Here is a 25,133-nt window from a genome sequence, read left to right on the forward strand (position 1 = left end):
GGGCTAGCAGGGAGCTGTCGTAGAGCTCGCAGCTGATACGACCCCCAGCACTTCTAGGTCAGTGGCCGCGCATGCGCACGGCAGTGGCCGTGCCGTGCTACATGGTGGACCCAACCCGCGGATCTGGACTGATAAAGGAGTGCCCTCCCTGCCTGCCGATCGGCCCTTCCCTGACTGTGGCGGCCCCAGACTGAGTCAGCAGCCACCACGCGAGGTTCCCCGACAGTGTGAGCACACGTAAGCCATGCCGTCGGGAATTCGGCAGGTCAGTAACGGAGCATCGCAGGGCGGGCCTCAGGCAATGGCCTAAGGCGGTGGATCATCGGCACGGCATACTCCTCGAATATGAGGAATCTCAGGGGGCAGAGAATTCAAAAACCAGCGGCGCTCCCAATTTTGCCGCCGAATTGGTTTCTCTTCCCCGTCGCCGAACGCGATTTCACCATTGGGGAGCGGAGAATCCATTGTGTGGAATCCTATGGCCCTGTCATGGCAGGGTCGGGTAGGGGGGGGAAATGTGGTGAGCCATTCAGACTTTAATGGGACCAAAAAATCCAAGGAGAGGCAGGAAAATTCCACCCATAATTGCAAAAGATTTCCCAGTTGTTGGGGAACAGAATGTTGACCAGAGCCAGATTCATTTTGGTTCCTTGTTATACTGGAGCTGTGAATGAATTCTTCCACAGAGGCTTTTGGAAACAGAAGGTTCTACTGTCATGTTAAATCTTAATGCTAAAATAACCCTGCAGCTAGATACTGTACAAACACATATGGAATAATATAGACCAGACCAAATACCGAATTCAAGCATTACATTCAAACCTTTGTCTTTAAATAACATTTTATGCAGCATACATGTAAATGTTTAATTAAGTAAATTATTAAAAGGAAAGCAATAATTGGCAGATGATTGGGTGATTCAGATAACTTACTGCCGGAACAAAATGCATGGTAAATCATCATAAAAGCATTAACAAGGTAGAGTGACAGGAAATGGGAAGAGGAGCAGGAGGGAGAAGAGAAAGGGATTAATGCAAGGGATTTTCATCAATGCTAACCAAGTAAACAGAGTAATAATATTGGAAAATACTCAGGTGAAGTATCAGATTTTCTTTTGTCTCTCAGAACAAGGCACTATTTTCACTGTCTTAGAAACTGCCAGTGCTACTGCTTATGAACGCCACCATCTTAACAGTGGCAAAGCCCTTGTTTGGGCAATTATTCTCCACTGTTGTCAACAATCACGCTAATGAGCATCGGAAAATTCTGGCATGTTCAGTCCACACAACACTTCACAATTAATATCTGTAGCTAGGTGCTTGGAATTGCAGATTTTGCCAAAGTAGCAACACACAGCATTTTAAAAGAAAGCTTGAATACGTAACAAAAATTGTTTTGAGTAAACATGGGCAGAAATTCAAATATTGCAGTGCCTAGAGAAAAATATCGTTGTGCTATCAAATTTCTTACTGAGTTATTTCACAAGCTGCATTTGTGGGACTGGAAAAAACTTAATTGTAGATGAACTGCAAAAGAACAGCTTCGTTGCTATGGAAAAAACTCCTAAATAAGGACCATTGTTAGTCTGAGTGATTTGTCTCTCAGCCTCAATGGAGCCTTATATTGGTGAACCATCTATTTAATGAAAGCTGTTTATGTTTTGTTCATTTTTGGTGAATGTTCTCCCCCAAGTGAATGATAGCAACATTGGAAAGTCTTCCCAATTTAGCCACTCTGGGGGCAGGAATTGCTCTCAGCTGCCCTGAAGGCAGAGCTTCAGCTGTGGAGAATTTCCAATCACTCACCGAAACCATTTATCAGGGGAATGGCTGCAGTTCCTGCTGTGATGGCAAAACTTACACAAATCTTAAAAATCTTTTCTTTCCCCGAAGTAGGTTTCAGTGGACAAGGGCAGGCCTTTAGTTAAAGTTTCAGATCAATGACTTTTTGTTAGAACCGGAAAATGTTAAGCCTACTACAAATATTAGGCAAGTACTTTGTGTGTCGATTTTTCTCAGTCTAATTCGGAATTTATTTTGCATCTAAAGTTTAGGTTTTATTTGCAAACACTTGCTGCCACCATGTTATCTCTTGTGGTTCCCCGAAGTCTGAAATAATCACACATTTTGACACTGATACTGAAGTCTTCATCAAGTATATTTTTCACATCTCTCAATGTGTGTGGAGGAATGATACAATGTTAGTTCAGTGCACAAACTGTAATGCAGCAGTTAGCTAGTTATCTGGCATTCTGAATATATAGGCGCAATCTAACTAAAATGGAACAAAGTCCCAGAGCAAGCACGTTCAGCCACGTGTTTCCCGGTGCTCATAGCACAGAGAAACACAACGCAATCGAACGGCACTCAGGTTAGATAAGGGGCCTCAGCGGGGAACGTGCAGCCGAGGCCACACATAGACCTGTTTTCCACATTGACAAGCTCTGCTCTCCGGAACTCCTCAGTACAGTGGGAAATTGGGACGCCATTTTTAAATGGCATCCAGATCCCTGAAGTCCGCGGCATGACATCCCCCAATCCCTATCTCACTATGAGAGGGCCCGCGGGGCCACCCGCATCTCCCAACACCCCCGCTGGGCACCCCCAGCGTAATCTCTGCCACCCGGAAAATGCAAGTTGGCACCTTGGCAGTGCCAACTGGGTACACTGCCAGTGCCCCTATCAGCTGGCAGTGCCACCTGGGCATCTTGGCAGTGCCAGGCTGGCACCCAGGTGGCACTGCCAGGGTGCAAGGTTGGCCACGTCAGGGTGTTCAGGTGGTACCAGCAGTGCCAGCATGCCAACTTGCCCAAATGGCATACGCCTAGGAGCCTCTAATCCCCTGGAAGATGCTCACGAGTGCCATTCCATCTAGTCCCCATTTGTGGAGACCAGTATTGAACGGCACTCACTAGAGGTCTCCGGGACGAATGGGATAGATCCCAATGTCTCAGAACACTGCATATTACAGTGAGACCAGCTGCCTCGCTCTAATGTGCAAATTTGACAAAAAATGATTCTATCCACAATGGGCGGGATTTCCATTGCAACGTCTCACGAGATCGCGTCACACCTCGCAATGCGTTGCGGACAGGGGAGATCCCGGGAAAAGAACCACAGTGCGCTGCCTTTTGGGTGCAATGTGACCTTTCGATTGCTCCCTATATATAAAATGTGCATGACAATATGATTCCTAAATATAATATCTGGGGATTGAATAATTTAAAATTATGGAATTCAGTACTGTTACCAAGGTGGACTGAGTGGTCTTTTCTGATCTTTATTTTCTTACCTGTTCATATATGTACCTGTCGCACCTTCAGGAACTATCTTCCATAGGTGACCGAGTCCATGGCTGAAGATTATCCTTCCCAAAACTGTTTTTTTTTTACATAGAATAAAAAGCACAGAAACAGGCCAATCAGTCCAACTGTTCTGTACTGGTGTTTACACAAGTCTCTGCACGATTTAATGGAAATGAAACAGTCCTTTTTGGGGGGCATTTAGGCAGGTGTTTCATGGCACTGGCAGCGCTGATAATGACCCTGTATTAAATGGGACTCTGCTTCATTTCTGGACCTCGGCGAGGGACCTCGGCCGAGGCCACACTTAGTCCCATTTCCTGCACTAACAGGCTCTGCTCGCCAGTGCAGGAAGAGATAGGGGCGCCATTTTTAAATGGATCTAGTCATTGCAGGTCAATCATCTCAGTTCTTGGACATCACTCAGTGTATTATCATAGGCCCTACCATCTTCAGCTACTTCATCAAAGACTCCCGCTCCATCATAAGCTCAGAAGTGGGGATGTTAGCCGATGATTATATACAATGTTCAGCACCACTCATGACTCCTCAGATACTGAAGTATTCCATCTCCAAATGCAGCAAGACATGAGCCATTATTTTTTGCCCCTCCCCTTCCCCACCAGCAGGTTCTGAAGTTGGGGGAGGGGGGGGGAGGGGTAGGAACGTGAAATTGCACAGATGGGATTCTCTCTGGGTTCCCCATCTGTCCAACCTCACAGTGACTTTACACTGGGGCAGGCAGGGCTTCAGATTGGAAGCCCTTTCTTGCCCTAATTGAGGCCCTTAAGTGGCCAATTAATGAAACCCGAAAATAAAGGAAAGTCAATTAGGGTGGAAAGAGTTAAAATAATGGTCAAATAATATATCAATACTCAATTGTGCAACTCACAGAAAATTAAATGACTGAGCAAGAATGTCAGCACCCGTGTTTCTTATTTTTATTCATTCAAGGGATGTGGGTGTTGCTGGCTAGGCCTGCATTTATTCTACATCCATAATTTCCTTTGAAAAGGTGGTGGGGAGCTGCGTTCCTGAGCCACTTTAGTCCATGTGATGTAGGTACACCCACAGTGCTGTTAGGTATGGAATTCCAGGATTTTGACCCAGCGACAGTGAAGAAAGGGTGATGTATTTCCAAGTCAGGATGGTGAATGGCTTGGAGAGGAACTTCGAGGTATGGTGTTCCCATGTGTCTGCTGCCCTTGTCCTTCAAATGGTAGTGGTTGTGGGTTTGGAAGGTGCTGTCGCTGGAGCCTTGGTGAGTTCCTGCAGAGCATCTTGCAGATGGTACACATTGCTACCACAGTGCATCAGTGGAAGATGAGTGAGTTTTTGTGGAAAGGATACTAATCAAGCTGGCTGCTTTGTCCTGGATGGTGTTGAGCTTCTTGAGTGCTATTAGACCCCCGCTCATCAGTGCAGGGTATTTCATCAACATAGAACATAGAATAGTACAGCACAGAACAGGCCCTTTGGCCCTCGATGTTGTGCTGAGCATTGTCCAAAACCAAGATCAAGCTATCCCACTCCCTGTCATTCTGGTGTGCTCCATATGCCTATCCAATAACCACTTGAAAGTTCCTAAAGTGTCCGACTCCACTATCACAGCAGGCAATCCATTCCACACCCTAATCATTCTCTGAATAAAGAACCTACCTCGGATAGCTCTCCTATATCCCCCACTCTGAATCTTATAGTTATGCCCCGTTGTAACAGCTACATCACCCAAGGAAATAGTCTCTGAACGTCCACTCTATCTATCCCCCTCACCATCGTATAAACCTCTATTAAGTTGCCTCTCCAAGCCATTCCCCATCCTGACTTGGAAATACATCACTGTCGCTGGGTCAAAATTCCTGACTTATGCTTTGTAGATGGTGGACAGGTTTTGGGGAGTCAGAAGATGGGTTACTCACAGCTGAATCCCCAACCTTAGACTTGCTCTTGTAGCCAAAGTATTTATATGGCTGATCAAATTGAGTTTTGGTCAATGGTATTGATAATGGTAATGCCATTGAGTGACAAGGAGAGTTGGTTGGATTTTTACTTGTTGGAAATGGTCATTGCCTGGCACTTGTGTGGCACAAATAAACTTGCCACTTATCAGCCCAAACTTGAAAGTTGTCCAGGTCTTGCTGCATATGGCCATGAACTGCTTCATTATCTGAGGAGTCATGAATAGTTCTGAACATTGTGCAGTCATCTGCAAGCATCCCCACTTCTGATCTTATGATGGGGGAAGGTCATTGATGAAGCAGCTGAAGATTATTAAGCCGAGGACACTTCCCTAATGATGTGGTGTCCTGTGATTAACCTCCAACAGCCACAACCATCTTCCTTTGTGCCAAGTATGACTGCAACCAGTAAAAAGTTTCCCCCCTCATTCCCGTTGATTCCTAGGGCTCCTGGATGTCACACTCAGTCAAATGCTGCTTTGATGTCAGGGGCAGCAACTCTCACCTCCCCTCAAGTTCAGCAATTTGTTCATTTTGGACCAAGGCTGTAATAAGGTCAGGAGCTGATGGACCTGGTGAAATTGACTGGTAAAATGTGTGTTAAACGTGCCTGATGCCTGAAGCAAATGTACACTTGAGGAGTTGATTCATTTCAGGATGACTATGGCCAGAGAGTACATCATTTCCAGATTCCTCTGCCCTATTTGCATATAGGAAACCAAGTTTAAAATTCATCCCTCTGTGTCAAATTGTGCACCCTTTGGACTATTCCCCACATTATGGGCGCGATTCTCCCAAAACGGGAGAAATCGTAAAGCTGGCGTAAAACCCGGGCGGGTTTTACGGCAGCGCGCCCCTTCCCGACCGGGGACCGATTCTGGTCCCCGGTCGGGGCTAGCAGCCCGACGCCGTAGGCTCCGGCAAGACGGGCTTAACGAAAATCGTTAAGCCCGCTTGCCGGAGTTAGCGCCGGCTGACGCGTCATATGACGTCAGCCGCGCATGCGCGGATTGGAAGACTCCAACCCGCGCATGCGCGGGTGACGTCATCGCGTTTTTGCGCGAAACCCACCCATGCGCGGGCCGGGTTGCCCCTCAGCCGCCCCGCGAATGGATACTGCGGGGCGGCGGAAGGACAAGTAGTGCGCGGGCATCGGGCCCGCTGCCCGCGATCGGTGGGCACCGATCGCGGGCCCATGGCACCAATCGGTGCCATGGTTATTAATAGCGAGTTAGTCACGCCGTTTTTACGAACGGCAAGACCAGGTGTGTTTGCCGTTCGTAAAAACGGCGTAAAGGGCTGGGACTTCGGCCCATCTAACAGCTGAGAATCGCTGCCGGCCGTAAAAAAACGGCGGCAGCGATTCGGGTCGGGACTTCGGCGGGGGGGGGGGGGAGAATAGCGGGAGGGCGGCAAAAATGTCGGGAAGGCCCTCCCGCTATTCTCCCACCCGTCGTGGGGGGCGGAGAATTTCGCCCTATATATTTATCAGAGCTTGGTTTTGAAAGGATCTCCATAAGTAAATTATACACCACTGCCTCTCTCAAACTAATTCTCTGTGCTATTGAATTGGAGTTCATACCCACATTGCGCTTACATGTACCTACAGTTTCATCAATGCGGCGGCAATGGTGTCTAGCACTGCTGCCTCACAGCGCCACGTACCTGGTTTTGATTCCGACGTTGGGTGACTGTGTGGAGCGTGCATGTTCTCCCCGTGTCTGCGTTGGTTTCTCCCACTCCGATTTCCTCCCACAATCCAAAGATGCGCAGATTAGTTGGATTGGCCATGCTAAATTGCCTCTTAGTATCCAAAGGTTAGTTGGGGTTGCGGGGATAGGGTGGGGGAGTGGATCTAGGTGTGGTGCTCTTTCCGAGGGTCGGTGCAGACTCGATGGGCTATAGGACCTCCTTCTGCACCTTATGACAATGCATCAGGAAAATTAAAGTGTGTCATTTAAAAGTCGGACAGCTAACTGGTCTTTGTCAGCTTTACTACTTTGGCTTAAGCAGTGCTTCTCTGGCGTATTTTGGGCCAGCTCATATGTTCGAGATTTTTGCTCTGTCCTTTCTCATATTTTGTCGATTGTGTGATTCGAATTTACTCTGCATGTGAATTGTGAAAATAATGTAATTCTATAAGCACGAACATTTTGATGGCAATGGAATCATTTATAGCCTCGTTGATATGTGTTTGTGAAAGGTACATTAATTAAAGATTTCCTGGCTTTTCCAGGCTTTGAAACATGGAACAAGCATTGACACAGAAAGGTGCACGCCAGGCTGATTGGGAACTGTACAGTTTAAGTGCAATGTGTAGAGAGCAGAATAGGATGCTGAAACAGCAGACACTCAACAAGCAACACTGAAACTTTACAATGATTGATATGCCAAACTGAAAGAGATTTATTTCAGTTGAACGTGCTTCAAAGAGAGATCTTTTCCAATGATAATAGAAGTTTTATCTGTACACTCCAAATGCTCATGACCAGTTTAAAATGAGGGCACTGTTTGCCTCCAGAGTAGTCACTGGTGTTGAAGATGTTTGAAGATGTAGTGACTTACTGATGTGCAGAATAAGATTTATACAGTTCAATTGCCCTCTTCAAAATTTGTTTATTGAAAATCAGATTTAAAAAAGTTACTTTTCCTGTTTCACAGTCCTATTAACTATTTGCATGCTCCAAATATCAACTTTTATTCTGAAGCTGACCAGCTCGTGCCATCACTAAGACTGTCTATTTCCACATCTGTATCATCACCCAAATTCACCTGTCTCAGCTCACTTGCTTTTTAAGCCCTCTTCAGAACTTTGTTACCTCTCGACTTGACGATTCCAAGTAAGAAGCCTCTACCAGATTAAAGTCCAACAGATATATTTGAAACCACGTCCTGAGCTAAACCAGCTAGGCTAGACAGCTGGTTTATGATGCAGAACAAGGCCAACAGCACAGGTTCAATTCCCGTGCCAGCTGAGAATTCTGAATTCTCCCTCAGTGTACCCGAACAGGCGTCAGAATGTGGCGACTAGGGGCTTTTCACAGCAACTTCATTGCAGTGATTATTTATTTTTTATTTATTTCACTTGACGAAGGAGCAGTGCTCCAAAAGTTTGTTATTTCAAATAAACCTGTTGGACTTTAACCTGGTGTTGTGAGACTTCTTACTGTGCCCACCCCAGTCCAGCACGGCATCTCCACAGCTGGACTATTCTGTTTTGCTGAATGTTAAAATCATGCCGATTGATTTTTTTTCACTGGTCTATATCATACACTGATCACTCGTTCTGGGCGGGAGTCTCTGGCTGAGCCCGCCCGTTGACCAGAAATTCCCGCCCGAGGTCAATGAACCTTTACATGGTCTGTGTCCCGCCCGTGGCGATCTTGCAGTGGGTGGGGCAGAAGAATCAAGCCCATGTGTATCTACTGCAAACAACAAGGGATCTATGTTACAATCCCTCGGACCACACTATCGTTTACCTACATATTGAGCTGTAAACATACAGATTTCCCATATAAAATTGGAATAAAGCTTTTCAGAAAAGAAAATATGAAATTCAAAGTAAACCACTGTCTGTTCATAGATTTGCAGGCAAGAACTTAAGAAAATCAAATAACTATCACTACAGCAATAAAATTTCAGTAGGTACCCATAGCAACCATATATATCAGACATATTTTATTTATTTATCAAAATTAATTGGATATGAGCAAATGTCATTCTGTGTCAGAGTTTCTGGATATCTATCGTGCATATTTTCACAAGAGTCATAGTGTCATATAGTACAGAAGTGACTCTTTGGTCCATCAAGTCTGCACCTACAAAGCTACACTAAATGTACATTAATCCTCCTTTCCAACACTTGGCCCATAGCCTTGAATGTTATAGCATTTCAAGTGCTCATCCACATACTTTTTCAAGGTTGTGAGGTTTCCTGCCTCTATTACCCTCCCAGAAAGTGTATTCCAGACTCCCACTACCCTCTGGCTGAAAATATTTATCCTCAAATCTCCTCTAAATCTCCTGCCCTTCACATTAAAATCATGCTCTATCATTATTGATCCTTCAGTAAGGGGAACAGCTGCTTCCTATCCCTTCTGTCCATACCCCTCATAATCTTATACACCTCAATCAGGTCCTCCCTCAGCCTTCTCTGCTCTAAAGAAAAAAACCTGAGCCTATCAAGTCTCTCTTCATAATTCAAATGCTCCATCACAGGCAACATTCTGGTGAATCTCCTCTGCACACTCACCAGTACAATCACATCCTTCCTATAGTGAGGCAACCAGAACTGCACACAGTACTCCAGTTTATAAGTACTCTTATAATCTATGTCATGACAATATAGATGCCCTGTATCCCTTCTTAACTAAAATATTAACATGTCCTGCCACCTTCATGGATCTGTGGACAAGCACCCCAAGATTGCTCTGTTCCTCTGACCTTCCTGCAATTCACTGAATACTCCCGTGTCTTGTTACTCCTTCCAAAGTGCATCACCTCACATTTTTCAGGGTTAAATTCTATCTGCTGCTGAGCTCCCCATCTGACCGACCTGTCTATATTTTTCCGCAGCCTAAGACCTTTTTCCTAACTGTTAAACACCTTGCCAATCTTCGTGTCATCTGCAAACTTACTTATCACCCCCACCCCCACATTCTCATCTATATAGGGGCTGGTTTAGCACAGCGGGTTCAATTCCCGTACCAGCCTCCATAAACAGACACCGGAATGTGGTGACTAAGGGCTTTTCACAGTAACTTAATTGAAGCCGACTTTTGACAATAAGCGATTATTATTATTATTGTTCATATATATCACAAACAATAAGTAACCTAGCACTGATCCCTGTGGGACACCAGTAGACACCGTCCTCCAATCAAACAAACAGCCTTCTACCACCACCCCGGGCTGGGATTCTCTGAAACGGCAGCTAAGTGTTGACACCAATGTAAACACCGGAGTGTTTCACGCCAGCGTCGACAGGCTCCTTGGCCCAGCGATTCACTTACCGAAGGGGGCCAGCAGGGCACCGGAGTGCTCCCATGCAGCTCCGGCAGCTGATACAGGGCTCTACACTTCCGGCCCCGGGTCCGTGCACTATGGCGGACCCACACAGCAGGCCGGTCCCCACAAAAGAGGCACCCCCAGATCGCGCGTGCCTGAGTGGCCCCCAATCAGAATCCTGGCCGTCCTGTTGGACCCTCCACTCCCCCTCCCGGTGACTTAGCACCCCGCCCCCCACTAGGACGACCAGCCGCCACTCCGAGTGCCCACCGGGTAGAACCATGTTAGAACCACGCCAGCCAGCTGTTGGCAGAGAATCGCTGCGGGGGCCGCTTTTAATGGCCCCTGACTGGCGGCGCATTGACCGGGACTGCGCGACTAATGCCGCTTCTCTGGTCCGCCGAGAATCATAGAATCATAGAATTTACAGTGCAGAAGGAGGCCGTTCAGCCCATCGAACCTGCACCAGCTCTTGGAAAGAGTACCCTACTCAAGCCCACACCTCCACCCTGTCCCCGCAGCCCAGTAACCCTACTTAACCTTTACCTAAGGTTAATTTAGCATGGCCAATCCACCTAACCTGCACATCTTTGGATTGTGGGAGGAAACCGGAGCATCCAGAGGAAACCCACGCACACACAGGGAGAACTTGCAGACTTCACACTAACAGTGACCCAAGCCGGGAATCGAACCTGGGACCCTGGAGCTGTGAAGCAACTGTGCTCTCCGCTACACTACCGTATGTGGCAAGGCGTCCGACCCGCTGGCGGGTCTGACACCGCATTCTCCGCCCCCGCGCCATTAAGCCAGTTTTACTTCCAACTTGCCAAGTTAGCCTGGATTCTATGTGCTCTTACCTTCTTTATCAGTCCCCCATGCGGGAGTTGTAGCTGAGTGCTATTTACTTACATCAATTTTGTCTCTTTTCCGTAAATTAAATATATCTTTTTTGAAATGAGCCTTCTTGAAGTTGATGTTGAGAATTTCTAGCAATAATTTAGACTTTTAATCAAAGGGATTTTGCAGAGTTGTTTTTTTCTCTCTCTCTATGATTGTTTTTTTCCTTTCCGATCTCCATTGCGGGAGGTGCTGACTTTTACTGAACATTGTTCACGGCCATGAGCTGCCCTGTGGGTCCTCCCCCACACAAATCATTCCTCGTAGATAAGGCTGGACAAGAAGTACTGGCAAACTATTTGATTGAGAGGGACAGAAGGGCTGAGCTCATTTTGCCCTCAAGCCATTACCCATGACTGCACAGGGCAAGCAAGAAACTAAAATGTTCAAAGTTCATTTGCAGTCGCTCATGCATTTTTAGAGCTATTGAGTATTGTGATTTCAAATATCCTTCTATTGTCAAGTGGACCAAATTGCTATTGGGGAGCTGACTGAGATCTGTAGCACAAAGCACCTGTTTGATTCGAGGTTCAGTAGGAGTGATTTGCAACACTTTTGGTTTTAACTTCTGTGGCTCATTGGAGCGTGGCAGCAAAAACAATCTGTGAGTGTCAGACATAATTTTATTTGTGTTGGTATTGAATCACTACAAATGTTATTTTTCAAACTTTTTTGATCCGATTTTGGGTCTTAGTTCATGCATAGATTCCTTGGATACATGGCGAAACTGTGAAGTAGTATTCTTATCCCATGAGAGAGAATTACCATGGTGCCATAAATATTTACAGGAAGATAAAAAAAAAGTATATGACTGTACATATGTTTTGACTCTGAATGGATATAGAGCAGTTGCAACTCCCTACAATGATTGCTGGATTGGCAATTGTTTCGATTCTACTTGAAATGCCACTGTCCCCAGACTCAAGAGGTTAAGGTGACCTATGTGTTTGAATAGTGTGGCGCTAACAATTGTACACAAAGACTCGAGGGAAGTACAAGAGAAGCTTTATTACAGTGAGATGCTATTCCTCCGGCGGCAGCTGTGGAATGGCATCTCAGTGAAACTTACGAATATTTATACAGCTCCCTGTGGGCGGAGCTAGCCAGCCAAGGGCTTACTGGAGAAACCTGTAATACAGGTACAGCCATACATCCCCCTACTGCAAGCACACACATCTACAGTGGTTGGAGCACCACATTCACCCCCTGTAAAAAATGAGTCTGGCGGGGGTGACATGGAACTATAATACATAAAGTGATCTATTTACAAAAGGGCAAAACAAAAGAAAACCAAGAGTCCATCAGGCAATCCGGTCACAGGTTGAGTCGGATCGGCGGTCGAACGTTCCGTTGCAAGCGACGTAGCTGTGGTGGCGGTGTTGGTGCTGGCCAGTGGCGGGATGACTCCGGGAGCGAGTCAAAATCTTCCGTGTCCTCCAGCGTGGGCAGGGGAACGAGGGATGGACCTGGTGGGGATGAATACGGGGGCGCCGGGGAAAAGGAGTGTGGCGCGGGGGGGGGGAAGGGGCGTGGGCATGGGATTGGCACCCGAGGGAGCCAGGTCCCGAAGCGAGACTGTGTCCTGGTGGCCATCGGAGAACTCCACATGGCATACTGGGGTTTCGCGTGGAGCAGGCGTACTTTGTCCACCAGGGGTTTCGCCTTGTGGTGCCCGACATGCCTACGAAGAAGGACTGGGCCCGGAGTCGTGAGCCAAGTCGGGAGCGACACCCCGGATGTAGATTTCCTAGGGAAGGCAAAAACACGTTCTTGGGGTGTGTGGTTAGTCGCGGTGCACAGTAGTGACCGAATGGAATGGAGTGCGTTGGGGAGGACCTGCTGCCAGCGAGCGGCTGGGAGGTTCCTGGACCATAGGGCCAACTGGACGGCCCTCCATACCGTCCTGTTCTCCCTTTCTACCTCTCCTGTCACTCTGGACATAGTCGGGGAAACCGAACAGAGCGAATATGGAACCAAGGGCCTTGATGACGGTGGCAAACGTCACATCCGGGCATGGGATGGCGAAGGGGAACCTAGAGAATTCATCGACCACACTAAGGATGTAGATGCTGCGGTCGGTGGAGGGGAGGGGCCCTTTGAAATCTACGCTGAGGCGTTCAAAGGGGCGGGACGTTTTCACCAGGCGCGCGCGGTCTGGCCGGTAGAAGTGCGGCAGGCAGTCCGCACAGACCTGGCAGTCTCTGGTGTCTGTTCGTACTTCCTTGACGGAGTAGGGCAGATTGCAGGCTTTGATTAGGTGGTACAAACGAGTGACCCCCAGATGGCAAAGGCTCTCGTGCAAGGCACGGAGCTGGTTCACTCGTGCGCTGGCACATGTACCTCGGGAGAGGGCGTCTGGGGGCCCGTTGAGCTTGCCGGGGTGATACAAGATCTTGTAATTATATGCGTGTTGTTGAACATGAAGGCTACCGACCGTTGGTCAGTGAGGAGAGTGAATCTCCTGCCGGCCAGGTAATGCCTCCAGTGCCGCACCGCTTTAACAATTGTCTGGGCCTCCCTTTCAATAGACAAATGTTGAATTTCGGAGGCATGGAGGGTGCGGGAAAAGAATGCCTGCCTGGTTCAGCGTGGTGGCAAGGGTGACATCTGAAGCGTCGCTCTCTACTTGAAAGGGCAGTGTCTCATCTACTGCGTGCACCTCGGCCTTGGCCATGCCACAGCGGATACGAGCGAAGGCCTGTTGTCCTTCGGCCGTGAGGGGAAACTGTGTTGACTGGATTAGTGGGCGGGCCTTGTCCGCGTATTGTGGGACCCACTGGGCGTAGTAAGAAAAGAACCCCAGGCATCGTTTGAGAGCCTTGGGGCAGTGGGGGAGGGGAAGCTCCATGAGGGGGCGCATGCGGTCTGGATCGGGCCCCAGGAGTCCGTTTTGGACAACGTAGCCGAGGATGGCCAAACGGCCTGTGCGGAACACACACTTCTCCTTGTTATACGTGAGGTTAAGGAGAGATGCGGTGTGGAAAAATTTAGCAAGGTTGGCGTCATGGCCCTGCTGGTCATGGCCGCAGATGGTGACATTGTCTAAATATGGAAACATGGCCCACAGTTCATACCGGTCAACCATTCGGTCCATTTCTCGTTGAAATACCGAGACCCCGTTAGTGACGCCGAACGGAACCCTAAGAAATTGATACAGGCGACCGTCCGCCTCGAAGGCAGTGTAGGGACGGTCAGATTTATGAATGGGGAGCTGGTGGTAAGCGGATTTCAGGTCAATTGTAGAGAAGATCCGGTACTGTGCAATCTGATTGACCATATCAGATATGCAAGGGAGGGGGTACGCGTTGAGCTGCGTGTACTGGTTGATGGTCTGACTGTAGTCCACGACCATCCTGTGTTTCACCCCAGTTTTAACCACCACTACTTGGGCTCTCCAGGGACTGTTGCTGGCCTCGATAATACCCTCCCGAAGCAGCCGCTGGACCTCGGACCTGATGAAGGCCTTGTCCTGGGTGTTGTACTGTCTGCTCCTGGTGGCAATGGGCTTGCAATCTGCGGTCAGATTGGCAAAGAGGGAAGGAGGCTCAACCTTGAGGGTTGCGAGGCTGCAAACGGTGAGGGGAGATAAGGGTCCGCCAAACTTGAGGGTGAGGCTCTGGAGGTTGCATTGAAAATCCAGGCCTAGTAAGAGTGACGCGCAGAGGCTGGGGAGAATGTACAGGCGGAAACGGTCGAATTCCACGCCCTGTATAGTGAGTTTAACCAGGCAGAAGCCCCGGATCGGGACAGAGTGGGAACCGGAGGCCAGGGAGATCTGCCGGTTGGTGGGATGGACCGCAAGGGAGCAGCGCCTTACCGTGTCCGGGTGAATGAAGCTCGCGGTGCTCCCGGAGTCAATGAGGCAGGAGGTCACGTGGCCGTTGACGAGCACCGTCGTGGAAGAGGTTGCGAGGACGGGACTGGTCGAGTGTCACGGAGGCGAGTAGCGGGCGATCGGCTGACAAGTCTGACGAGTCCGACGAGTAGCGGCAGCGACCCGGGTCCCGTGGTCCCATCCCGAGGGGAGGGCCTCTGGAGTACCTGTGAGGAAGAAGATGTCGGCGGACAAGATGGCGGCCCCCATGGAGCCCACGTTGTGGGGGCGTGACAAGATGGCGGCACCCATGGAATGCACATGGAGGCGGAGGGTGAAGATGGCATCGCCCAAGGTGCGCACATGGCGGGGGCGGCGAAAGATGGCGGCGCACACTTATCGCACGTGGGATCGGGGGCAGCGGACGGCAGGGCCCATTGTGCGATCGGCTGAGGCGAGGGGGGGATTCGGGCGTGATAGCGGCAACTGTCCGGGACTGGCACACCGCTGCAAAGTGGTCTTTTCTTGCCACAAGCTTTGCAGGTCGCGGTGCGGGCCGGGCAACGCTGGCGGGGATGCTTCTGCTGACCACAGAAGTAGCAGCGGGGACCCCCAGGGTGCGCAGTGCAGCGAGCAGTGCAGGCGTGGTGCGCGGGGGCGGCTGCTGAGGGGGCCGGTTGTGGGGTCCACGAGGGGTAGGTCAGGTGGGCTGGGGGGGCCATTTGCGGGGTCCACGAGGGATAGGACGGGTGGGCCGAGTGGCTAGCGGGGTAGGTTCGCGCACTACTGGAGGCGGCCGTCATTGATAGCGCCAGAGTCTTTGTAGCCGCAAGATCGTGAGCGGCCCCTTCCAGCAGTCGTTGCCGGATGGGGTCCGATGCAATACCCGTAACAAAGTCATCCCGCATGAGTAAATCGGAATATTCTGTGGCCGTGAGGGCCTGGCAGTCGCAGTCTCATACTAGAGGTATCAGGACCCTCCAAAAGTCCTCAATCGACTCATCCGGCTGTTGGACGCGAGTAGAGAGTAGATGTCTCGCAAACAAGGTGTTCGTCGACTGTGCGTAGTTCTCTTTGAGCAGCTCCATGGCCCGGCGTAGTCAGGCGCATCTCAAATTAGCGGAAACACGCTGGAGCTGAGTCTTGAGTAAAGAAGCTATCGTTTTTGAGCCTCCGAAGATGGAGGGTCCGCTGAAGAGATGTAGGCCTCGAAAACTGCAAGCCAGTGAACAAAGTCTTTCCTGGCGTGGGGCAACTGCGAATCCAGCTGCAGGCGGTCAGGTTTAATCCTGATGTCCATGGTGTAAGGAAAATCTCACTGTAATAAATTGTGGCGCTACCAATTGTACACAAAGACTCGAGTGAAGTACAAGAGAGGCTTTATTGCTGTGAGATGCTATTCCTCCGGCGGCAGCTGTAGAATGGCATCTCAGTGAAACTTACGAATATTTATACAGCTCCCTGTGGGCAGAGCTAGCCGGCAGGGGCTTACCGGAGAAACCTGTAATACAGGTACGGCCATACATCCCCCTACTGCAAGCACACATATCTACAGTGGTTGGATCACCACAAATAGGACAGTAATTTTTCAGGGCTTGATGATTACCAACAATGACTCTTTGAAGCCAAAAAATGTGTGGCTGCTTCGCACTTGTGGCTTAGTGTAACCACACCCATGGTCTTGCTGCCTCACCGATGACTCTGGTTAACTGTGGCGTCTTGCAGTGTGCAAATTAGCTGCCACATTTTCCACCTTCACTTGAAAAGTACTTCACTTAGATGTAAAGTGTTTTGGGATAGTCCAAGGTCATAAATGGGCTATCTCTTAAGTGTTGTGGATGCCTGTCAAGTGCTTGCTACAGGGCTCAAATTTGGAACAAAAATTGAAAATCTGTAAACCAAATGACCAGTGTTGGCTGCAGACAGTATTGCTGCTGATTTTAGATATGGACTACCCAAAAGATGTGCACTCAGTTCACATTTTATAATTTGATGCGGTCGGGGGCAGGGGAGAGTAGTGGGGGGGGTGACAGGAGGTGACCAGGGGATGGGCCCTGGGGTTGGGGTCCCCCCCGGGAATGGCGTGTCCAGGCATGGACCATCACTGCTGTAGCCTGCAAGGCAACCATCTTGCTGTGTAACCCACTGACTATTGCCCACAGTAGCCTGTGGTTGCATTGAGTGACACCGGCCTTATGGGGGCCCCCACCCCACCACCCGGTGCACTCCACCCCCACCCCACCGACACCCCCCAACAACCGGGCGCCGCCTGCCAGTGGAACATCATGTGCCCCACCCAATGGGGACACCTACAGTGGTCCCTACAGTGGAACAACCGCCGGCAATGATAGGGCAAGCCACCTGTACCCCTGCTGGCAGGGATGGGTGCCAGGCACTGGCAGGGCAAGGGGTGCGATGCGGAGGGCAGAGTGCGAGGTGGAATGGCTGGGTGGATGTGGGAATGGGCAGGAGGGAGGGGTGAAGAGGACGTGCGGGGGCAGGGGCTGCAGTGCAGGCCAGGGCCACCATGTAGCCCATTGGACCTGGTTGGCCACGGTGTAAGCACCATGCTAGCTTTTAACCCCCAGCAGACAATGGACATAAAGATGGTGGATGGAATGCTCTGACGTGGGACTAGGTCCTGTGGGATGGTAGGATGGGGTCGGGAGTGTTTCCTGCTGCAGGGGCTGACAGGAAACCATGCCATATCTTCCGCACCTAACTTCATTAATTATGCATCCAAGGGTTTAATGCCACATTCCCTGGTGGAGCAAGCTTGATTGCATACATCCCACCATCAGATCTGGGTGCCGTATCAAAACCATCACTGACCCAGCTTTGAAGAACAAAGATGAACATCCCGAAACATGAACTAGATTTCTAGGAACACTCTGAGGCTGGAAGGTGGACCTTCTCAATGACACTGAAGCTGATAGATATTCCTCACACCCCTGTTGTGGTGTTCCAGGGTTTGCCGTCACTGACGGCCTCCATTACAAACTCCAGAGGCAGCTCCAAGCATTCTTTCGCTAAGTCCTACTTTCTGTGCACCTCGTTATTCCAAATGTGCTCTGGACCGGAGTGCTTTCCCGCTGGCATGCAGAGAAATGGAAGTGGGGGTAAGATTGTTGTTGAACCCTCATCTGCATCCCATTGGATGAATGCAAATCAGATGCATGCCAGCCACTAGTGGGTTTCCTGAACCGCCACGGCTGACACCAGGGAGGTTTTCTTCTCTGCCATGGCAGCCACCAGCGGGTTTCCTGATCAGCGGGTTTCCTGATCCACCATGCCAGCCACCAGTGGGTTTCCTGATCAGCGGGTTTCCGGATCCACCATGCCAGCCACCAGTGGGTTTCCTGATCAGCGGGTTTCCGGATCCACCATGCCAGCCACCAGTGGGTTTCCTGATCAGCGGGTTTCCTGATCCACCATGGCAGCCACCAGCGGGTTTCCTGATCCACCATGGCAAACACCAGCGGGTTTCCAAATCCACATGGCAGCCACCATCAGGTTTCCTGATCCACCATGGCAAACACCAGCGGGTTTCCTGATCCACCATGGCAGCCACCAGCGGGTTTCCTGATCCACCATGGCAGCCACCATCAGGTTTCCTGATCCACCATGGCAGCCACCATCAGGTTTCCTGATCCACCATGGCAGCCACCAGCGGGTTTCCTGATCCACCATGGCAGCCACCAGCGGGTTTCCTCATCCACCATGGCAAACACCAGCGGGTTTCCTGATCCACCATGGCAGCCACCAGCGGGTTTCCTGATCCACCATGGCAGCCACTAGCGGGTTTCCTGATCCACCATCAGGTTTCCTGATCCACCATGGCAGCCACCAGCAGGTTTCCTGATCCACCATGGCAGCCACCAGCAGGTTTCCTGATCCACCAGCAGAAGATCCTCCCGGAAAGTCACAATGGCATATAATCGATTTTTGGATTCCTGCCGAATTCTCCCCGCTGCCGTGGTGGTGGCATGGGAGAATTTGGGGGGGAATGGAAGAATTCCAAGTGGTGTGGTGAGGGTACTCATGTCATACTGATGCCCTCAGTATAGAGAGCTTAACTCTGCATTAGGCCATTCAATACTTGATCTTGGACTTCTTGATGAATGACTACTGGGTGTGGAAAGTGTCACACTGATGCAATAGGGAGCTCTCTTTTACATGTGTGTTTAAATTATATTATTGGGGCAGAGCAGAGGAAGTTATACTCTGCATCTAACCATCCTCTCCTGATTAGGTAGTGGTTCATGCTAATAGGAGGGTCTAGAAATGAGAAGGTGCTCTGTCCCCCAGCATCCTTCACATTGATGAGCATGAAACTCACAAAAACGTCCAAAAAGTGTTAACTTGACCATTATAAACTATGGTCAGCAGCAAGGTTAAACCTTCCAGGTTACAGAGTACTAGCAGCACCAATGCTAAAGCTAGCAGAATATCTCATTGGCAATGTGGGACTTCTGGACAGTTTGCTCTATGATGGAATACTTGTGAAAGAGCTGCTGTACCTCATTAACATGTGGAAGATTTGCCTTTCAGTAAAATGATTACATTATTTGTTAATTACAGGACAATTTACAAAATATTTTTTTAAATTCTTCCATGGGATGTGCGCATGACTGGCTAGGTCAGCATTTGTTACACACCTCTAAGTTCTCTTGAGGTGATGGTGGTGAGCTGCTGAAGTTAAAACTCACCACTATTCTTAGAATTCCCCCTATACCAAAAAAAGGTCGATATTCTAAATGGTGAACAGGGATTCTCACTCCCTGACTCCAGTGCAGGCTTCTGTGGGTGCTATTCAGGTCAAACTATCTTTTCAAGTTATCCCCCGGTATAACCCATACCTTCACCGAAGAATTTTACCTACTTACCCCTTAATAGCATCGATGTCCTGGGTCCTGCGTTATTAAGGAAGTGAAGTAAGCTAATAACCACTTTTTCAGGTTAAGTTAAGTTATTTTATTATTATAATTTTTTCTTTTAAAAGCTGCAAACACTTTCTTTACAGAAAGGTAAAAAAGATCTTGCTTCTGGCTGCTTCAGGCCCACCTTGGCAATCGATCTTCTTAAAATCTGGTCTTCTTGAGTTGTATTCGCTGGTGAACTCGGTTGCTGTGTCCTGTTCTTCCCATGCACCGAGCTGTGAGAGCTGGCTCTGCTAGCTATCTCTAAGCTGACTCTGACTCCTGTTTAAATTCTAGTCTTCCTTAGATGTATAACTGTTTAAACTCGGCTGCTTGTCTTGTCTTTCCCATGACCGAGCTCTCGCTCTCTCTCTCTCTCTCTCTCTGAGTTCTCCTCCCCTTCTCTCCTGTTGTTGTTGCTGTCCTGTCCTCTGCTCCCTGGGTTTATATTCTCTTTCTGAGAGTTATTAAGTTTTAACGACTTTATTGTAAATGGGCCTGTTTCACTTTGATAGTTTAAAATTATCTTTGATGTAAACATCTTACTACAACTAATTATTCATTTTGGGCATATCGTCTCCTCTCAGATCTGATTAAACAATGCTTTGGTTTCAATAGGTGTTACTTTTAATTCTGTGATTTCAAATCGTTTAATTTTCCAATTGTCCCCAGCTCATAACTTTGCCTTTGATTTTGACTTACATGATGTTTCTCGTAGACAGGTCGTCTCCAATTTTCTTTTAATTGTTTGATGTTCATAGAATTTTACACTTTAAATTTGACACCAAATTTGACTGAGTATCTTCCATCCTTTCCAGCTGTTTACTAAGAGAGTTTATTTCAATTAAGGTGTGAAACTTTGCTTTTAGTGGTATGCTAAAATTTAACTTGGTTATGACTTGAAAGACTTGCCTGTTTTAAACATTCGTCACTTAATGCAATTGAAACTCTCATCCATGCTTTTTCAGATGCTTCCTGAGATAGTTACATTCCATGAAGGTGTGAGCCATTGTTTTAGCTTACCACATGAGACTGGTGTGTTTGATTAGCCTGCTTGTGAGCAAGAATCTGCATTTTACAACCCTGCTCTTTGAAGCTGCTATGAAACTTTTGTGGGATCTTTCCCTGTACCCTCTCAAACCAGATATTGCCAGACTTCCATGTTTCAAATGACACATTTTTCTGTATTTTCAAGAACACTGCTTTCTTGAACCGGTGCAGTCCATCTGGTGTCGAGGTACATCCACAGTGCTGTTAGTAATGCCATTGAATGTCAATTGGAAATGGCTAGCTTCTCTCTTGTTGGAGGTGGTTATTGCCTGGTACTTCTGTGGCATAAATGTTCCTTGCCCCTTATCAGCCCAAGTCTGGATATTGTCCAGGCCTTGCCGTGTATCGACATTGACTGCTTCATTATCTGAAGAGTTGCAAATTATACTTAATACCAGGCAATCATAAGTGAGCATTTCCACTTCTGACCTTTTAATAGACGGGGCGGGTAGTCATATAATATTTCACATTAAGAATATATTTCTCATAGAATAAAGGAATATCTAAATAATGCGTACAATCAGAGTCAGCTGAATGGCAATAATTCTCTTTAACTATCTCTGTATATTCTGGTTATATCTTTAAATCCAGCGTTGATTCTTTGATTCAGACATGCCACTGAAATGCTGTTTTGCTATTTTCTGGCAGACAGATGCAGCCCTGATGTATGATGCAGTGTATGTGGTATCTGTAGCTTTCCGAAAAGCATTTCAAATGACAGTCAGCTCTTTGCAGTGTCACCGGCATAAGCCATGGCGTTTTGGATCCAGGTTTATGAAACTTATCAAAGAGGCGAGTAAACTATTTATCTCCAGTGATTTATCTTCTTTTTTATATTCCCCCTCAGTGTCCATGTTTAACTAGTTACAGGATCAGACACAGTGGGGCAACTGTATATTGGTATACCTTGTATTACATACAGAGAAATAAAGAATACCCAAGATGATTAAAATACATGCTTATTTAAGGTAGAGTACTGACAATACTGCTATCATTGTTTGCCAACGTGCCAAAACACAACAGGTATACTGTCCTCCCATTCTTCATATCCATTGACTTCAGTTAGGGCGGAATTCTCCGACCCCCCCCCCCCCCCCCCCCCCCCCCCCAGAAGGGTCGGGGAATCGCCCGGGGCCGGAGTAAACCCCCCCCCCCCCCCCCGCTGTGGCCGGAATTCTCCACCACCCGGGAATCGGCAGGAGCGGGAATCACACCCTGCCAATCGGTGTGCCCCTGCGGCGATTCTCCGGCCCGCAATGGGCCGAAGTCCCGCCACTGGGAGGCCTCTCCCGCCGCCGAGGTTTGAACCACCTCTGGTGGCGGCGGGATCGGCGGCGCGACCGGGCCCCGGGGTCCTGGGGGGGGGGGCGCGGGGCGATCGGACCCTGGGGGGTGCCCCCATGGTGGCCAGGCCCACGATCGGGGCCCCCCGCTCAGACTCCGGGCCAGTGCCCTGGGTGCACTCTTTCTCCTCCGCGGCCGCCATGGCGGAAGCGGAAGAGAAACCCACATCGCGCATGCGGCGGTGGTGACGTCAATGGCAGCTGGCCGCTGACGTCACCGCCGGCGCATGCGCCGAAAGCCTTTCGGCCAGCCCTGCTGCCGCTGGCGCCGGTTTTTTGCGCCAGTCTTCTGGTGCCAACCGCTCCGGCGTGGGGCTAGCCCCCAAAGGTGTGGAGAATTCCCCATCTTAGGGGAGGCCCGACCCCGGAGTGGTTGGCGCCACTCCCCTACGCCGGGACCCCCTGTCACGCCGGGTAGGGGAGAATCCCGCCCCCTGTATGTGAAGAACTACGCCAGCATCTGGGGGCGATTTAATTTGGGATCCTTACTTTCCTCTGAGGGCATCCAAATGAAGAGGCATCCCAAAATTGCTGGCTGCAGGATTTACACTAATCCTTCCATCGACTGAGGTTGCGCAGAACCTTAAACGTCACTTCCCTTTATTTAGCAGCACCATCTTCCGGGCTCAGGGGCTTCTGGTGGTTGTATCTAGAAGCAGATAGAAGTCTTGAAGCCTACAACCAAGAGTGCAGCTGTAGGCCTCATCAGGCTGACAACTATGGTTTTCAATATGCCCCCAGCTCCTCCTCAACCAAACTAATCCCAACACAAAGGGCCAGGAAATTCTGGATAAGCACATCCTGTGGGGTTATTGCCTTCTGCAAGCCATTTGGTAACAAGGTCCAGCTAATTTACTTCATTGCAGTATTGGGTGAATTAACACAATCCAAGATACTCAGGAATAATCCGTAGACATTTTGCTGAATTGTTGTAGAAAAGCATTATCAAACACACCTCTGGCGTCGTGCAGGATACACAGAGGGTGCGATTCAACAGCTTTGTTGCAGCCAACTTTGTGTCGGGACAAGGCTGTTGAATCACGCGAGAGGCCTCTCACGAGATTTGCAAAGCACAAAAAGACTTGCGGGATTCAACGGTAATCTCAGGAGACGTTGTGATCTGGATCTCACCCTCATTGGACATGCTCCAGATCAGCATATAACACGTAAAATCTGAATTCAAAAATTCTCATTGTACAAAAGAAGTAAGATGTTCATTGTCACACATTAAAGAGTAATTTGCTTTGTAGCAATAGCTTAAACTATTTGGCAGCCTGGTGATTTGCTACCGGTGCTATGGGCATATTGTGCTGATCTGTTACGTGACTGGCATTCAAACCTTAAGTATAGGTTAATATGATGGAGAATATGTTCAGTTCAATCCTCTGTCTAATCTGTGCTAGTGAAGGGGTTAATGACCATTAAAGTAATGTACAATAGAGCCAGTAAAATCTCTTTTCAACACATTTATTTCTATTCCATTTGAGATGAAAACAACAACCTTTTTGTTTTCTGAGTCTTTTCTTAAGGCAAAATAGGTTAATAAGAGTGGAAAAACACATAATGCACATAATGTACATTCTGGAATAAAGAGAATAATGATGACTTCTGCATAGAATAGTCCTGGCAATTTTAAAAAATGATTTTGTGCTCCAGCTAAATATTGATGTCTGGAAAATTGAGCCAGATACAAATTGAGTGAGCTGACCTATGGACCCCAGTTGCCTGTTTGCACTCCGAACATGAATGTCTGAGCTGCAAGGGAGAGGTTTTAAAATGTACTCCTCTGTGCAAATTTAAGTGTAAACTGATACTGATTTGGAGATCTATGCACAATACAAACAATGCATACAAATGACTGGCTAACCCTGTTGTTCAATCTGGTGGTGAATGAAGTGAGACCAATTACTTTTGTAATATTGCCCCTTAGACTCAGTGGGATGGCCTAACAGGATACATCACCTTCAATAAAACCGATGGTCTGCGGAAAGATTTCAATTTGGATATTATAAGTCTGAAGGAGGAAGGTCTGGAACAGGTAAACACAGTTTTTCCCTGCCTAATTACCATCTTGACAAGGATGTGTCATATGTTTTGCTTGATAGAAACATTACACTCTCAGTTACCTTATTGTGATACGTTTGTGGCATAGGTTTAGTAATCTTAAAGGAATTCCTATTTCTGTCATTGCTGGACATCTGCCTGGACAGGAATTTCATGTTGGTGATCGAAGAACCCAAGGTCATCTTTTTATTATTCACCATGCACTCTCCGCATATTAGTTTGATTCAGTTGGTAACATTCTCACCTCTAAGTCAGCAGATTGCAGGTTGAGGACCCAATTTAGCTCTTGAGCACATTATCAAGAGTGACATTCCATGGCATACAGCATTATCAAAGGTGTTGTCCATGGGATCAAACTTTCAATTGAGCTCTGTTTGTCTCTCTCAGGGGTCAGGTGGATGTTAATATCCCATGACACCAGACAAACAGCGGAATGTTCCCTCAGTGTCCTGGCCAAAATGCATTCTCTATAAACACCACCTAAAATATTACTTGGAATTTACCAAAATGCTCTTGTGGAATCTTGCAAAGTGTCCACTTCATTCCTACTTCACAGACAACATTTCCTACAGTGTAATTTATTATGCGTCCAATGCTTCGAGAAATACATTAAATAACTGCAAATCTTTCTGTGTACAGTTTGCATTTCACTGTTTAAAAACAACTTAATTTAGTCATTGTGATATAGAACATAGAACAGTACAGCACAGAGCAGGCCCTTCGGCCCTCGATGTTGTGCCGAGCAATGATCACCCTACTCAAACCCACGTATCCACCCTA

At 48.3% G+C, this 25,133-nt stretch overlaps 1 protein-coding gene across 3 annotated transcripts in view; it reads left to right on the forward strand.

Annotated features, from left to right (window-relative positions):
* LOC119969118 (glutamate receptor ionotropic, kainate 1) overlaps nucleotides 1–25,133 on the forward strand; it is a 521,043-nt gene that overhangs the window by 360,387 nt on the left and 135,523 nt on the right. For all 3 annotated transcript variants that reach the window (XM_038802335.1, XM_038802333.1, XM_038802334.1), the window contains exons 7-8: nucleotides 21,595–21,738; nucleotides 24,220–24,327. In XM_038802335.1, coding sequence (XP_038658263.1) covers nucleotides 21,595–21,738; nucleotides 24,220–24,327 — 252 coding nt within the window. The remainder of the gene's footprint in view (nucleotides 1–21,594; nucleotides 21,739–24,219; nucleotides 24,328–25,133) is intronic.

The sequence above is a fragment of the Scyliorhinus canicula genome, chromosome 7 (genome assembly GCF_902713615.1).
Source record: "Scyliorhinus canicula chromosome 7, sScyCan1.1, whole genome shotgun sequence".
NCBI lineage: Eukaryota > Metazoa > Chordata > Chondrichthyes > Carcharhiniformes > Scyliorhinidae > Scyliorhinus > Scyliorhinus canicula.